The sequence below is a fragment of the Talpa occidentalis genome, unplaced genomic scaffold (assembly GCF_014898055.3).
Source record: "Talpa occidentalis isolate TD23 unplaced genomic scaffold, MPIMG_talOcc4v2.1 talOcc4.12, whole genome shotgun sequence".
In the NCBI taxonomy this organism is placed as follows: domain Eukaryota; kingdom Metazoa; phylum Chordata; class Mammalia; order Eulipotyphla; family Talpidae; genus Talpa; species Talpa occidentalis.
The window spans coordinates 14,041,253-14,055,316 of NW_023601212.1; the positions used below are offsets into that span (position 1 = coordinate 14,041,253).

At 51.5% G+C, this 14,064-nt stretch overlaps 1 protein-coding gene across 2 annotated transcripts in view; it reads left to right on the forward strand.

The window, feature by feature from the left end:
- NCAM1 (neural cell adhesion molecule 1) overlaps positions 1-13,815 on the forward strand; it is a 295,766-nt gene extending 281,951 nt beyond the window's left edge. The window contains exons 16-19 of one of the 2 annotated variants that reach the window (XM_054693102.1): positions 6,745-6,952; positions 7,904-8,020; positions 8,924-9,739; positions 11,181-13,815. In XM_054693102.1, coding sequence (XP_054549077.1) covers positions 6,745-6,952; positions 7,904-8,020; positions 8,924-9,739; positions 11,181-11,301 — 1,262 coding nt within the window. In that variant the 3' untranslated portion in view covers positions 11,302-13,815. The remainder of the gene's footprint in view (positions 1-6,744; positions 6,953-7,903; positions 8,021-8,923; positions 9,740-11,180) is intronic. The other variant, XM_054693103.1, reaches the window with a different exon arrangement.
- Positions 13,816-14,064: the final 249 nt, after the last annotated feature.

Sequence of the window (14,064 nt, forward strand, 5' to 3'; positions counted from 1 at the left end):
TGCGATCTCTTTTCTTTAAACACTATATATAAGAAAAGCATTATGCTGAGTTTACCGAGAAGTTGCTGCATATCTGCTGCCTATCACATTTGTTGTTCTTACCTGAAAATGATGTAGCAGAGGAAGATTTCTTGCATCAGATTGTTAAAATCATCACATGCCCCCACCCCATTCTAACTCCATGCTCCTCCTCTGCCCGTCAATAAGTAGTTGGCTTTGCTTGCATTTAAGTGCCCGTGGTAAGGGGGCAGATCCCTGAGATTCGCCTGAGCATTTTGCTGACTTGATGGGCAAATTAAGTCACCCTATTGCCTGTGCAGTGGAAGAAATTGAATTTGTTGGGTATTTTCTGGGGCTCTTCAAATGTTCTGGGAGGCACACCAGCCCTGATAACATAACCAGCTCCTCATGCTGGCTCTGGGAGCAGGGCCCCCCTGTGATGTGCCCAACACCTGCTGGCTTGGTAAGGTGCACGTCTCCCAGTGGGGTGCTACCTGTGCAAGGCAGACAGCACAGAACCTCATGATTTGGGGGTTGTCCAAAGTGACCCCCCCCCCTTATAGCATAAACATCAGTGCCCCAGGCTGGAACCATCCACTGTGAGCCAAACGCTAGTCCCTCACCCTCCCCATATGCACTCAGCAGAGTGGAAGGGGAGGGACAGGCCATTCGCAGACGGCTGAGCCCACAGTGTCCATCACTTAGGACTCACTCAACCTGTCAGTATTTCCCAATACCCCAGCCCCCCAATTGGCCAGTGGCATTGCTTTAGTAAGAGTTTTAAAACTCTGATGAAAGCCAGCTGCTTGCCTCCCACATACCCAGGAGAGGAAGTGGGGCGTGCTTGATAAAGTTGCCCACGGAGACCCCGGGGTGAAGCCTGCCAGCCACATCAGTATGTGAGCCTGGGGATGGACCGTCTACTGAATAAAAGCTCCCTCCCTCATTGTGGTCACATATCATTCTGCATATCTCATCTCTGAGCATCTCCACGGAAGTTTGATTTTTGTTCTTTTGGTTTCTTTACTTTTTAGTTCTGTTGTTATTTGTTAATGTTCAAAGCCTAGCCTTTCCCTTTGGCAACCCAAAGGGTTCTGAGCTGTGGTCTGCAGGGTGCTGCCTGTGTCAGGGGGCACAGGCTGGGAGCCCCAGAGCTCATAGTTTAGAGGTTCCCATGCAGACCCCAGGGTAGTGTCTCCCACCCCAGACTTTTAGCCCCACCGTGAACCTCTCTCCCTGGGGTCCCTGACTCCTGTCACACCAGCAGAAGCAGGCATGACCCTAAGACAGAGAGGTAAGGAGAAGGAGCAGGATCCCTGGTCAGTTTGAGAGAGCTGTGGGGACCATAAAAGAGGGAGAGATGAGTCCTCGTGCAGGTGACCCGTCGCTGTCCACCTGGCTCCCGACATGCTCATGGTGGTCATCTCAGGCAGAAGACACGTTTTCACCCAGGAAAGCCCCCTCAGTGGTTGTGCCCACTCTGGCCTCAGACCCCTGCATAGGTGAGGGGTACCATCAGTGTTTCTGAAGGGACTCCAGAGAAGTGGCCTAAAGTATGCGGATCCCTGACGCAGCTCCGTCCCCTCAGCACACCCTGGGCGGGGCAGCCTCAGCATGGCAGTGGCAGGCCTGTGTAAGGAGACACCACGGGAGGCAGCAGGAGGGCACACCCACTTACTCCCATGGACACAGCAGTTCTCCATAAAGGCTCCAGCCACAGCCCCACCAGGAGTCCCTCAGAAGGTGGGCCTGGCAGCCCCCCGTGGGAGCAAGCGCTCCCCGCCTAGCTCAGCCACCCCTGCCGCTGCACCCTGTATCAGCCCCAGCCCCCTCCATGTGCCACGGGGGTGTCTCTGCTCATTTTTGGAATATTTATACGGCAGGTTTGGATCACGTTTTTCTACTAATAAGAATGCTAACTTTGTTGTGTAGATAATCAGCGAGGCCTTTATGAAGTTTACACCTTTGCATTATTAAAGGAAATAACAGTTCATGTGAACTCACCGGCGTGTTCTCATTTTCTTTGATAGTTGTGTGTCCTACAAAGTATCAGAAGTCCTTTCCCTCCACCTCACATGTACCAGGATGACTTTGATCACCCCAGAGAGCCATTTCAATAGTGCCCCAAACTTGTAGCTTGCTGAGTGGCATTTTAGGCAAAGGAAATGCTTTTTCTTCCCTAATGAGGAACAAGGGTTTTCTCGTGTCTCCTAAGAGCTGCTGTGGGTCGTTGCCGCCTTGGGCTTCCCTGGTCCCCAGCCAGCCAGGAGAGGGCAAAGTGCTTTTTCAGGACTAGAGAGGTGGTCATCTTGGGGACAGGAGCCGCAGGATACCCTGGTCTGTAGTAAGATCTCTGCATTTCTCAGCTCCCCCTTAAAACTCCATAGCCACGGCCATACATAGTGACCCTGGGGTGGGGAGAATCTGAGAGAAGTTTCTCTTTGGTGAACTGGATTCTGTTTATAATCTCACTTTATTTGGACACTTCCTGAAATCCCTCAAGGTCAGTCATCTGTTTAACAGATTCTGGGGAGAAGAGCGCAAACGTGGAAGGGGTTTATGTGAACCAGAGCTCAGCTCAACAGATCTGCCACCTGAGGTCCGGTGGCACAGAGACCTCACTGGGCGTCTGTAAGATGTGAGACCCATAGTCCCACTTTAAAGCATTCAAGAAACCAGGTAGATACAGACCTGAGTCTTGGGGCAAGCCAGCTCCTTGTCTAGTGCCAGTCTCTCCCATAGCAGGAGCCACAGCATGTGGGCAGCCCCAGCCTTGGGGCCTCACTACACAGGACAGCGCTGACCCTGCGGTTAGAGAGGAACTGCTCCCTGAAAGCATTCTTTGCATGCAGGGTGTGCAGGTGAGTTAGTCAAGGGAGGTCCAGGAGAAAATGGTGCAGATAGACCCCAGGTGTTTTCTTTTTTCTTTCGTAAGATGTTACATTAGGTGCAGAGAAAACCTCTGTCCCTCTGGCTTCTCTGGACAAAACAATTCTATAACATCCACCAAGAAGTAATGTGTGTTGGCTTGACTTGACTCCTTTTATCTGTGTTCCAGCATTTCCCTTGTTTATAGCTTCTTACTGCAAAAGCTACACATTCTCTCTCCAGTCTGTGGAGCCCTCACTTCCCCTAGAAGGCGAGAGTCCTAGTGATGAGCTGGGTGGTCCCCTTCTCCCAGACTCCCAGAGCAATACTTGTGTCTCCATCCGTCCGGTCCATCAGTTAGGTCAAGGCTGTCGAGTGTTAGTCACGGGATCAACTGTTATTCATTGTAATGCAAGACAAGAGACCCAGAAACAGTGGGCCTCAGGTTCCCTGGGACCTTCATTTAAATCCTGACTCCCGATTCACCCCTAGAAACTCTGATTCAGTAGAAGTAAGGAGCCTCTGAATTTGAATTTTTAACAAGACACCCCAAGAATTCTGCTGCAGGTGGAAAAACATTGTGTTTATTTTTCATGTAAAAATAAAGTCACAAGAATTAATGAATAAAAGATAGGGCCTGAGTCTTCCAGGAAAATGTCCTCAGTAGACACTATGGAGGAGCGTGACATTAGGGTGTCTATGCCACTGGCTGGGTGCTGTGCAGTGACAACTCCTAATGGTGCAGGAAACTTGAGGACATCACCCTGTCCCAGGCCCTGCCTGGTATGGGATCCTCTTCCAGAGCATCACAACATCCCCACCAAGGACTTGTCTGGCCCATGCTTGAGGCCTCCAGCAGCAGGGAGTTCACCCACTGGGGTTCTGCACAGCTCTACTCTTAGTCACTACTCATCTGCAGCTGAGCAGCTCCCATGAGCCCCATAGTTTCCATCCACTGGTGCCTCCAAAATAAGGCCACATCTTCCTTGTCATTGCACATCTTTAAACATCTAGAGACCATGTACTCATCTCCAGGCTAAGCACTCATTCATTTGTACAACAACCCCCGTAAGTCAGGTTGTCCTGGATGCTAGGAGACCTAAGGCAGACATGGTATCTTCTAGAACATCCTGGAGAGGGGAGAACTGGTGAGAAAGTATGTAAGTGAACAGAAAGTGTCAGATAGTGGTAAGAGAATAGAACAGCTAATGTAGATAAATTCATAAAGGTCCCTCACCAGATAGGGGAGCTGGGTGGAGGGCAGGGGCTCTCTGCGAAGGTAACATTTGAGCTGAGGTCTGCAGGATAACAGAAAGCCATGAGGTGACATGAGATAACAGGGATGGAATCTTCCAGATGAAGATTAACAAGGCTCTGAGGCAGAAAGTGGCTGAGTATGTGAGCAGGTAGATGGGGCAGGGGAGAATCCGTGCCACAGTTGTGTGGTCAGAAGGGTCCTCAGCATGTGGAGGGTCCTCAGCATGTGAAGGGTCCTCAGATGTGTAGGGGCTGCCACCTGTGGGACCTTGAGCCAGGAGGAAGATCTGATTGTACACAAATGAAAGGGACTGTTTTTTGTTTTATGGCTCAGTCATTTTGCCCCCCTGCTCTCCTCCTGAACTTGACCTTGGCACTGGCCTTCAGCATTAGTGCTGTCCCCCTGCTGGCTCTGTTGGGCCCAGAGCACAATGGGACAGCTCCTGCTATCTCATGCATGCACAGAGCAGCAGTTTATTTTTCTCAGCAGTTTATTTTTCCTCTTTAGAGAGATGACAAGTTCCATAAAACTGTATTTACATATAAACTCAGAATGTAGTGTTGGTGCTTTTAAACCTAACAGTCACCCTCTCCCTACCCCTAAGTCCCCCACAGAACTACTTGAGTCTCCTGGTTGAGTCAGTCAGCACTTACACCCGATGGTGCTGGTGTCAGACACAGGCAGTGGTTTTCAGCCCGGTGCTTGGAATAGAGAGGAAGGCTAAGGCTGAAAGGTCTCCCCCAATCAGGAAAACAACTGTGGGATTCAGAGGACCAGGAAGATTTTCATTTCTCTCTTTGCTTTTTGGAGGGTAAGTGAGGACCCTGGGGAAGTAGAGCGGGTGGGCTCTGTTCTGCTTTAGAAAGCTGCTATGAAAATGACACCCTCTAGCTGACTGCAGAGGCCAGTGGCCAGTTTCCTGCTGCCGAAGCTCAGAGACCACATGGCCAGAGCTGAGTCCTCTGAGCTCAGCTGCCTTTGCTGGTCTCAGTGCTTTCCTGGGGGATGGGCTGATGGTGGAAGGGCCAGGGCAAAGGACATGAAGAGGAAAGGCTGGAAGGCAAGACCAAGGTCCCAAACGGGCCAGACTGTGTTTGCAAGCCAGGAGTCTCCTCCAGCTCAGGCCCCGCTAAGCCCAGGGTGCTAGAAAGTAGGCTGTGGCCGGCTGTCTCTGGTGCACTGGGATTCTGACCCACACCCTGAAATGAAGCTTGAAATGAGCGCCAGAGGAGCAGAACTGCCGCTGACAAAGCCCCGAGCAGGGAGCCCTGCCGCACACACGGGGATCCCCAGGCACACCGACTGCATGAAAAAAGGAAACGTGGGGTTCATCTAGGTACCACTCACCTCAGCTACATGCTGCTGCTTTTGTCCAGCCCAACATGTGGCTCTGGCAGCTGCTGGGCCTCACCTGGGCATCAGCAAACGTCCCAGTGGATCCTGAGGGACCGGAAGCATCAGACAAGTCCCAGTGGGGATGGGACTGACAATTCTGGAACTAAGTCCTTCCAGAAGAAGAAAAATGACTCAGAAAGTGCCAGGATTTCAGTCTGAGGTCGTTGTTTCCACTCTGGCTCATGGGAAGAGCCCACCTGTGTTCTTGCTCCCCGGAGTGTGAGCACTTATCTCCTGAGCGCTGACCTAGCAGTGAGTGGGGTCCACCTCAGGCCACTGACATGAGTCCTGAGGGTGCCCAGAGAGCTGGCCCAGCATCTTTCTGCAATACCATTGATAGCCCAAGCCTAGGTACACTTAGATGGACAGCAAGGGCCTAAGAGGCAGAGGCTGAGTCATCCGAAGGGGCCCCAGCCACACGGGGTGCTGGCACCAGGCGGGTGTGAGAATGGGTCCGTCTGCAGTGGGCATCTGTCCTGAGTGTGAGCGTGCCTGCTGTGTGGTGTGCATCTCTGGGTGAGTCTGCTGCCTTTCCTCCAGTCTGATCCGAGCAAACCTGAGCTCCCAGATGGTGAGTATTCCCAGACTTTCTCCTTGCCCGCCAGGCCTGGGGAGGCCCCAATATCTCCCAATGAATGGGCTTCATCCATCTTCCTGGGGTGCAATGAAAATAAACCTTGAAGCTGATTTGGTCCCATGTTGGGCTTCTCTAGAGCCATTCCTGAAGGGCAGGGGGTCATGGGCCAGACATCCTTTTGTATCTGACATCACCACAACCCCAACGGAAACCCCATCACCCACTTTGGGATCCTGTCCCTGTTGGTTCTTATGAGCCACAGCCCTGCCTGAAATCAGTGACCCCTGCTTGCCTATCTGTTCCCAGGGATCCCAGGAAGACCGAATGTGGGTCTGGGAGAGGATTGGAGGTTAAAAGAAGTGGTGAGGACACTGCTCCCAACCCACATTGTTGTGGGGGCCTCATATTCATGTCCCCCAGTTTGAGATGAGGCTGTCATGCGTCTCTCGCAAAGACACAGAGAGACCCTGTTGTCTCAACATCTGGGCATAAAAGCCCCCCCAGAAGTGCCACTCTGGTCACAAGTGCCATGACTCGTGCTGTGGGGCTGTTGCTCCACTGCACCCCAGGGGCCATTTTTCCACAGGGTCCAGGACTGCATCTCAGTGTGCTAACCTCCAGCCATCTCTCTCTCCCTCCACCCAAGCCAACGGCAGCCCCACTGCAGGCCTGAGCACCGGGGCCATCGTGGGCATCCTCATTGTCATCTTCGTCCTGCTCCTGGTGGTTGTGGACATCACCTGCTACTTCCTGAACAAGTGTGGCCTGCTTATGTGCATCGCTGTAAACCTGTGTGGAAAAGCCGGGCCTGGAGCCAAGGGCAAGGACATGGAGGAGGGCAAAGCTGCCTTCTCGTGAGTGCCAACCTGCCCACTCTGCCAAGGTCTGGGCTCCAGCCCAGCCCAGGGGGCCAGCAACCAAGCCACCTCTGTGTCTCCATTGGGAAACCCCAAGGGAAAAAGGCACTTGAGAAATGTTCCTCAAAGCATGGTCTTTGGGGGGACCTGTTTAAATAACAAACCGTGGGACCAACCCCACATCTCTCCAAAGTTCGAAAATACCTGGGTAGGTCAAAATGAGGGGAATGGTTAGAGCTAAGCCTGGAGGGAACTGCCATGGGGATCAGCATTTGAAGAGCATACTGACCTTGCTTTCAGTCATTCATTCATCCTTTCTTTCATACATCCACAAATACTTATTGAGCAGCTACTATGAGCAATGCACTGTTCCAGACACTGGGGTGCAGCAGTGACCAAAACAGATAAAAATCCCTGTCCTCATGGAGCAGACAGTCTGGATGCTATGCCCTCAGCAACCCCAGAGGAACAGGAGATGGCTCAGGAGATGCTGAGCCAGTTATCAGGAAACTTCTCAGATTCTTACTGGTGAGGCTGAGCTAGAGCAAGGAGATAAGTTGTTTAGCACTGCCACACGTAGGCACTGTGCAGTGCATATATGTGCACGTGTACATGTATGTACACACTTGCACACATATATGCAGATTGTTTGTGCACTTATCTGGGCCGGCACCATGCTTAGTCTTTACATTCATGACCTCATTTCATGTTCATCACAGCTAGGTGAGGCACAGACCATTACAGGCCCATTTTAGCCATGAGGAAGTGGAGGCAAATCAAACATTCAAGGCAACAGAGCTAGCAAGAGGGGTGCTGAGACACAGGCTCTTGGGTCTGGCTCTAGAAGGCCACCCTGCCAGCCTTAGGTCCCCAGAGCTGAAGCTGGCTTCTCTGGGAATGCCCTTCCCCCACCAGCATCCCGTGATCAAACCAGAACTTTTTCCACAGGAAAGATGAGTCCAAGGAGCCCATCGTGGAGGTGAGAACTGAAGAGGAGCGGACCCCAAACCACGATGGCGGGAAACACACAGAGCCCAACGAAACCACACCGCTGACAGAACCCGAGTATGTGGCGGGGAGGGACTGTGTCTCCTCAACAAATCCCCACACCCACCTCATCACCCACCTCCATGCTGCCCACCTGCAACTCCCTGCCTAACATTGCGGGCCGGAATTCTGGAGCTCGTGGCCAGAAGAGGCACTTGGCTGAGAAGTCCCTAGAGAAAGGGCATTCTTGTTCTATCTGGGGTGATTGTGGGTTACCTCCTTGCTTAAGTGGGATCCCTAGTCCCTGTTCCCAAGTTACACTCCCTGGCAATGGCCTAAGGGGACTAAACTCCATTGAGACAAGCCAAGCTTTCAAGCAGATTCTTATTAGGATTTCTAAAACTTCTAGGGTTTTCTGCATTCTTCCCAAGAGGGTGAGGGGACTTGGAGATCTGGTAAATCTCCCTGGCATTGGTGTTCATGGAAGACTTGGGGACCCTCTGTTAGCAGCCATGTGCAGATGTGGTTGTACCGACCAGTGACTGCCATAGCTACTCTGGGTTTGAAGGGGCAGGAGTTACTGGAGAACCCCCAGCTCTTAGGAACCATTCGGCGCACTCATCTGCTTGTTCCTAGCTTCCCCCGTCGCTGCCCGTGAGCCTGGGCAGAGATTCAGGCAGGGGCCAGAAGACTCAGGCAGGTTGTAGGGAAAGGGAGCCCTGTGCAGAGAACTGGTGGGAAGTGATCAGGGAGGAAGGCTAGCAGGTCCCTTTTGAGGCTGCCACGTTCTTTGTTGTCTCCTGTCTCCTCTTCTGCCCACCTGGGCATGTGCTTCCTCATTTCTCTGTGGGCCTGTGTCGGTGCCTGTGCATAGCTGCATGCCCTGCCCACGGCCCCTCCTGGCTTCAGCCCTTCCCCCTGCTTCTCTGTCTCGTCTCAGCTTCATTGTCTATTCTCTTCTACTTCCTGTCCTCCCCACAGGCTGCCTGCTGACACCACAGCCACTGTCGAGGACATGCTGCCTTCTGTCACCACCGTCACCGCTAACTCTGACACTATCACCGAAACCTTTGCCACTGCTCAGAACAGCCCCACCAGTGAGACCACCACCCTGACTTCCAGTATTGCCCCCCCAGCCAATGCCACACCTGACTCAAATTCTGTGCCCCCCGGCCAAACCACCCCTTCCAAGGGGCCCAGCGTTGCCACCTCCTCCCCACCCCCAGCTTCAGCCCCCAAGGTCGCCCCCCTTGTTGACCTGAGCGACACCCCAACCTCTGCCCCGGCCGCTAGCAATTTGTCTTCTAATGTCCTGGCTAACCAGGGAGCTGTGCTCAGCCCAAGTGCCCCTGCCACTGTCGGGGAGGCCTCCAAGGCCGCGCCAGCCAGCAAGCCTGCCCCGGCGCCAGGCCCCGCCACGGCTGAGGCAGCCAGTTCCCTAGCAGCAGCAGCTGCCCCTGCCACAGAAGCCCCCCAGGCCAAGCAGGAGGCTCCCAGCACCAAAGGCCCGGACCCTGAGCCCACCCAGCCCGGCGCTGTGAAGAGCCCGGCCGAGGCAGCCACGGCCCTCACTAGCCCGAAGAGCAAGGCTGCCTCCATCAGCGCCACAAACCCTGCCCAGGGCGAGGACTTTAAAATGGACGAAGGGAACTTCAAGACCCCAGATATTGACCTTGCAAAGGATGTTTTTGCAGCCCTGGGCTCTCCTGCTCCCGCCGCTGGGGCCAGTGGACAAGCCCCTGAGCTTGCTTCTTCCACTGCAGACAGCTCTGTTTCGCCTGCACCAGCAAAGACCGAGTACGGCCTCTCTCTGTCTGCTGTCACTGGGTTGTGTCCGTGGTGGTGTGTGTTTGTGCTGTGCTGCGTTCTCCTTGTTAGATGTGTCTTCAGCCTAATTCAGGTCTTCTCTGAGGCAACTGTCAACCTAGGGGCTGGGATAAGGCAGAGAGCACAGGGGAGGCAGGGGCCCAGAAGCAGCCTCTTGCACTAATTAGGTCATGTTAATTATGTTGTAGCTGTATTGTCCCAGCAGTGGCATCTGTTTTCCCTGAGAGAGACCTTGCAGTGGGGCCACTGATGAGCATAGCTTGGGAAGCGAGCTAAGGGGGCCAAGATGCCACCCAGGGATCCACAGACAATCGGTGTTACCAGTGCCAGCCTGAGTTCCCACCAGATGGGACTGTTACGCAGGAAGAAAAAGGGCAGCCCCCAAGGTTCATGGGGAGAGGGAGTCTGGTCCAGGTGCCCTGTCACCTTCCACATCCAGATGCCCCCACCCCACCTACTCTCGTTTACCTTGCCTGCCCTTGACTGATCTGAAAGGCTCAGGGCTCCCAAGCCCCAAATGACTGTTGGGATTTCAAGTTCAAGGGGAAATCCTTAGTAAGCTTATAGGTTTCCTAAATGTGATGCTGAAATGCGATAGCACTAGCTGGGGCTGGGGTCTGCGCCTGCCCCACTGTGTCCTCAGACCAGACTCACTCCTGGGACTGATTGAGACAGGGCCAGACCCATGGCTTACAGAGGCTCCTGTGCCTCCCCTCACCCCAGCGAAGCTGTCATGGTACTACCAAGAGCGGCAAAGGGACCCTCACCGGGATCTCTGAATCTCAGGAAGCAAAAGGATTCCTCTGAGAGCTGTAACACCCTCGCTGCCCCAGCCCCCCGTAGCATGATAGCCCACTGTAGCCTCCCGCCATTTTCTCAGGCTGCCAGGCAAGCCCTAGAGGCATCACCACAAAACACAGCTTGTTGGGGGTGGGAAGGGCTACTGGGGGAAGGTTTGTGGGGGAAGTAGGACAAGCAAGAGCTGGTTGTTTGGAGAGAGCCCGCTGGCATCAGTACTGGGAAACCCAGCGCACCTCATTTATACCAAACCAAGAACCTGCTGTTATTATAGAAGTCAGCAGGGTCAGGGTGAGGAGAAGACTCCCCACCCACCACTACCCCAGGTGATGCCAGAGTGGCTGGCATGGCATCAGGATGGGGACAGGAAAGCCCTCGTGCCTCTGACTCAATGGCTCTCAACTTTAGCTTCCTGTTAGAATTACATGAGTGCTTTTAAAAGTCACCCTGTCCGGGCCAATTAACTCAGGATTTCTGGGTGCACAGCCCAGGCACCAGTGACTTTTAAAGCTCCCCCATGTTCCCAACATGAAGCCAAGGTGGGGAGCCCAGCTCTGAATGGAGCCACTTCTCAGGGACTGTGGTCTCAGTGCTGTCTTCCAATTCTCTGCAGGAAAGGCCCGGTAGAAGCAAAGTCGGAATGCCCGGAGACAGAAACGAAGCCAGCGCCAGCCGAAGTCAAGGCGGTCCCCAATGATGCCACACAGACAAAGGAGAATGAGAGCAAAGCATGATGGGTGACGAGAAACCAGCAAAGATAAAAATACAAAGTGACACAACAGCTTCACCAGAGCATTTCCAATATCTCTCTCTCTCTCTCACACATGCGTGCGCGCGCGCACACACACACACACACACACACACACATCTCATTCCTCTAGTGTCTTTTGCCTTTAAAAAAAAAAATACCTAAACAGATAAACATGGGATCTCCTTTTTGTAGGTTTATAGAAAGGGTTCCTTTGTTGCACACTCAGTTGTAAGAAAATGAGACAAAAAGGTTAAACCCACAGCCAAACTAGGACACTCCGTTCCCTGAAACCATTTAAAAATCAAACAAAAGGACCCTAAATTAAGAATCTAGGAAGCTCAGAAGAAAAAAAAAATCTAGGTTCAGGAAGACCGAACTTGGTGTTGCCCATTTGGCACAGACCAGTGTAAGAGAAATACTTCCAGGCACTAAGACTAACCGAATGAACAAAGTCCAAGTTTATTTTTATACTTTCAGTCGAGTTTGAACTCTGTAAAACCTCATAAATAAGTTATCATTTCTGTTCACTTTGTATTTGTTCAGTATGCAAAGTGTGTCACCCTTTCTAGCTGAATTCAATTCCCACCTAGACTCTTGTTTTGTAGGAAGAATGCCAAATTGCAGCTTGTGGGGGTAGATCTCAATTTGCAGTATTCGGATTGCTTTTTTTTCCTTTTCTTTTTTCTCTCTTTTTCTTTTTCTTTTTTTTTTTTTTTTTTTGTTCCTTTCTGCCAACTTTGTTTTCCAGTGTTTACAAGCTGACCAATGTTTGACTTCGGTTGTATTTAAATGTCCATGTAAAATAGCTGCCTTTTTTTTTAAGTTACAAATACTGCCTTGAGGTGGGTAGGTTGATCACAGGCCCCTAGCGCAGGAAGACTTTACAAAGCATGGCTGTTTACAGTGGCTCTTTCCCCCATTCTGATTGGAAATGTTTGCCTGTGTGCAACTCAGGTGGAAATCCATCTAGTTTTGGAAGGGTTTTGCTTCTCGGTTTTTGGTTCTTTTTGTGTTTCCTTGGGGGTCGGACCACTTTCTTATTAGCCACCACCTGCCTGTATCTGTGAAACAGGATCTGCTCCCAGGGCGTCCTGTCCTTCCTTAGAAGGACTCCTTAGGCTTTGTTGAATGAAGCAGAGAAGATTGTATAGTTGGGGCTGGTCTTGGTGAACACACATTTTTACCCCAAACATCCCCTTTTTGTAGAAAGCCAAATAAAAGATATACATACCATTTCCTTTTGAGCCCAGAATCTAGATTTGAGCGGAAGAGCACGTGTGCTTCAGGGAATTAGTGTCTTTTTTTGGAAATCTGTTGAAGTAAAGTAACATCGGCCTTCTGTTCACTTAGGCAGCATTGGTAGAAACAAAAGAGAAAAAAAAAAAAAAAAACGACCTGCTGTCTGGAGTCACAACACGACTTTCCTGGATTGGAAATCAAGTGGGGAAAAAAAAAATACAGAAACTTTAAGGGGGATGGGAGGGGGGGAGAAGGGAAAAGCCAGCCCTTTGTATAGAAATTTTGCTTTTTTTTCCTCATTCTACTTTAGAACTGCAAGCTTGTGCACTGTGGATGCGTGAATATTTTAGTGTGAAACGTGTTTTTGTCATAGTATTGAAATAAAACTTCAACATAGTTTGGTTGTGGAAGGTATAGCAGATAGTTCAGAAAAAAAGAATATTCAGGAAACAAAAATAACTCGTAAAAGGAATCGAAGCCTTTAAACCATGAAAATGAAATTGAAACGATGATGGCACTGAAGATGCCGCTAAGTAAAAGAAATCAGTACTCTGGGCATGCGTTCCTTTCCTAAGCAAGAGGTTAGAGTGGCAAGACCTCCCCCAAGCCCATTCTGCGGGCTGCGCTCCCCGATCTTCTGACACTTCTGCAATCTGATCAGTGGCGATACGCTAGATTATCATTTCAAACTGTGAAAAATGGTCTTGTCATTTGCTAAATGTGGGGTTATTTTGCATTTTCTCAGCTCCTGGGGATGGAAATGGAGGATCCCAGTTTACCCAGCTCCAGCCCCTTTGAATCTAGGGCTCTCACACATCTGTGCTTCAAATGCACAGGCCCCAAGAACCAGCAACGGGAAGACAGTCTGGCAGCACACAGCAGGATGGGTGCCTCGAGGTGTCTGAGACAGGGTGGACCCTGGGGAAAGCAGTGGGCTCCGCCTGCCACCAAGTCACCAGTGGAATTGATTCCCAGTCTTGGGATGTTACTGGCTGTGAAGACCAGGGTCACGGCCGAGCCATGCCTCATGGAGACGGTGCCCTTCGCGCCATGTGGTTGTGGTTAGGCAACCTGATTTTGGTTTCCTTAGGAAGAGGAAGAGGTCTAGACCCTCCGATAGCCTGGCCCAGGGCAGCTGACCTCCCCCACCAGACCCCTGGCTCCGCCGTTGTTAGCTGGAACCCAAGACTATCCACCTTTTGGTCTGCCTCTCTCCCATGACACAGAGCTTCGTCTCCATGTATGTGAGCTTTCCTTTCTTTCAAAAACCAGAACAACAGAGCAACGCTTCCTTGCAGATCAAAGAGGGAGTCACTTTATTTTCAAAACGTTCTATCTTTTATGTTAAGAGATAAAAGCTTATAGTTTTCCTTTTTTTAATTTTTGGAAGGAGGGATCAATTCCACCAGTTTCCAGCGTCTATGTGTCTATGCGTGTATGTGTATCCACATACATCCCGCACGGCCGCGCTCTGGAGGGCAGGCGAGTGCCGTGCACGGGGACTCCA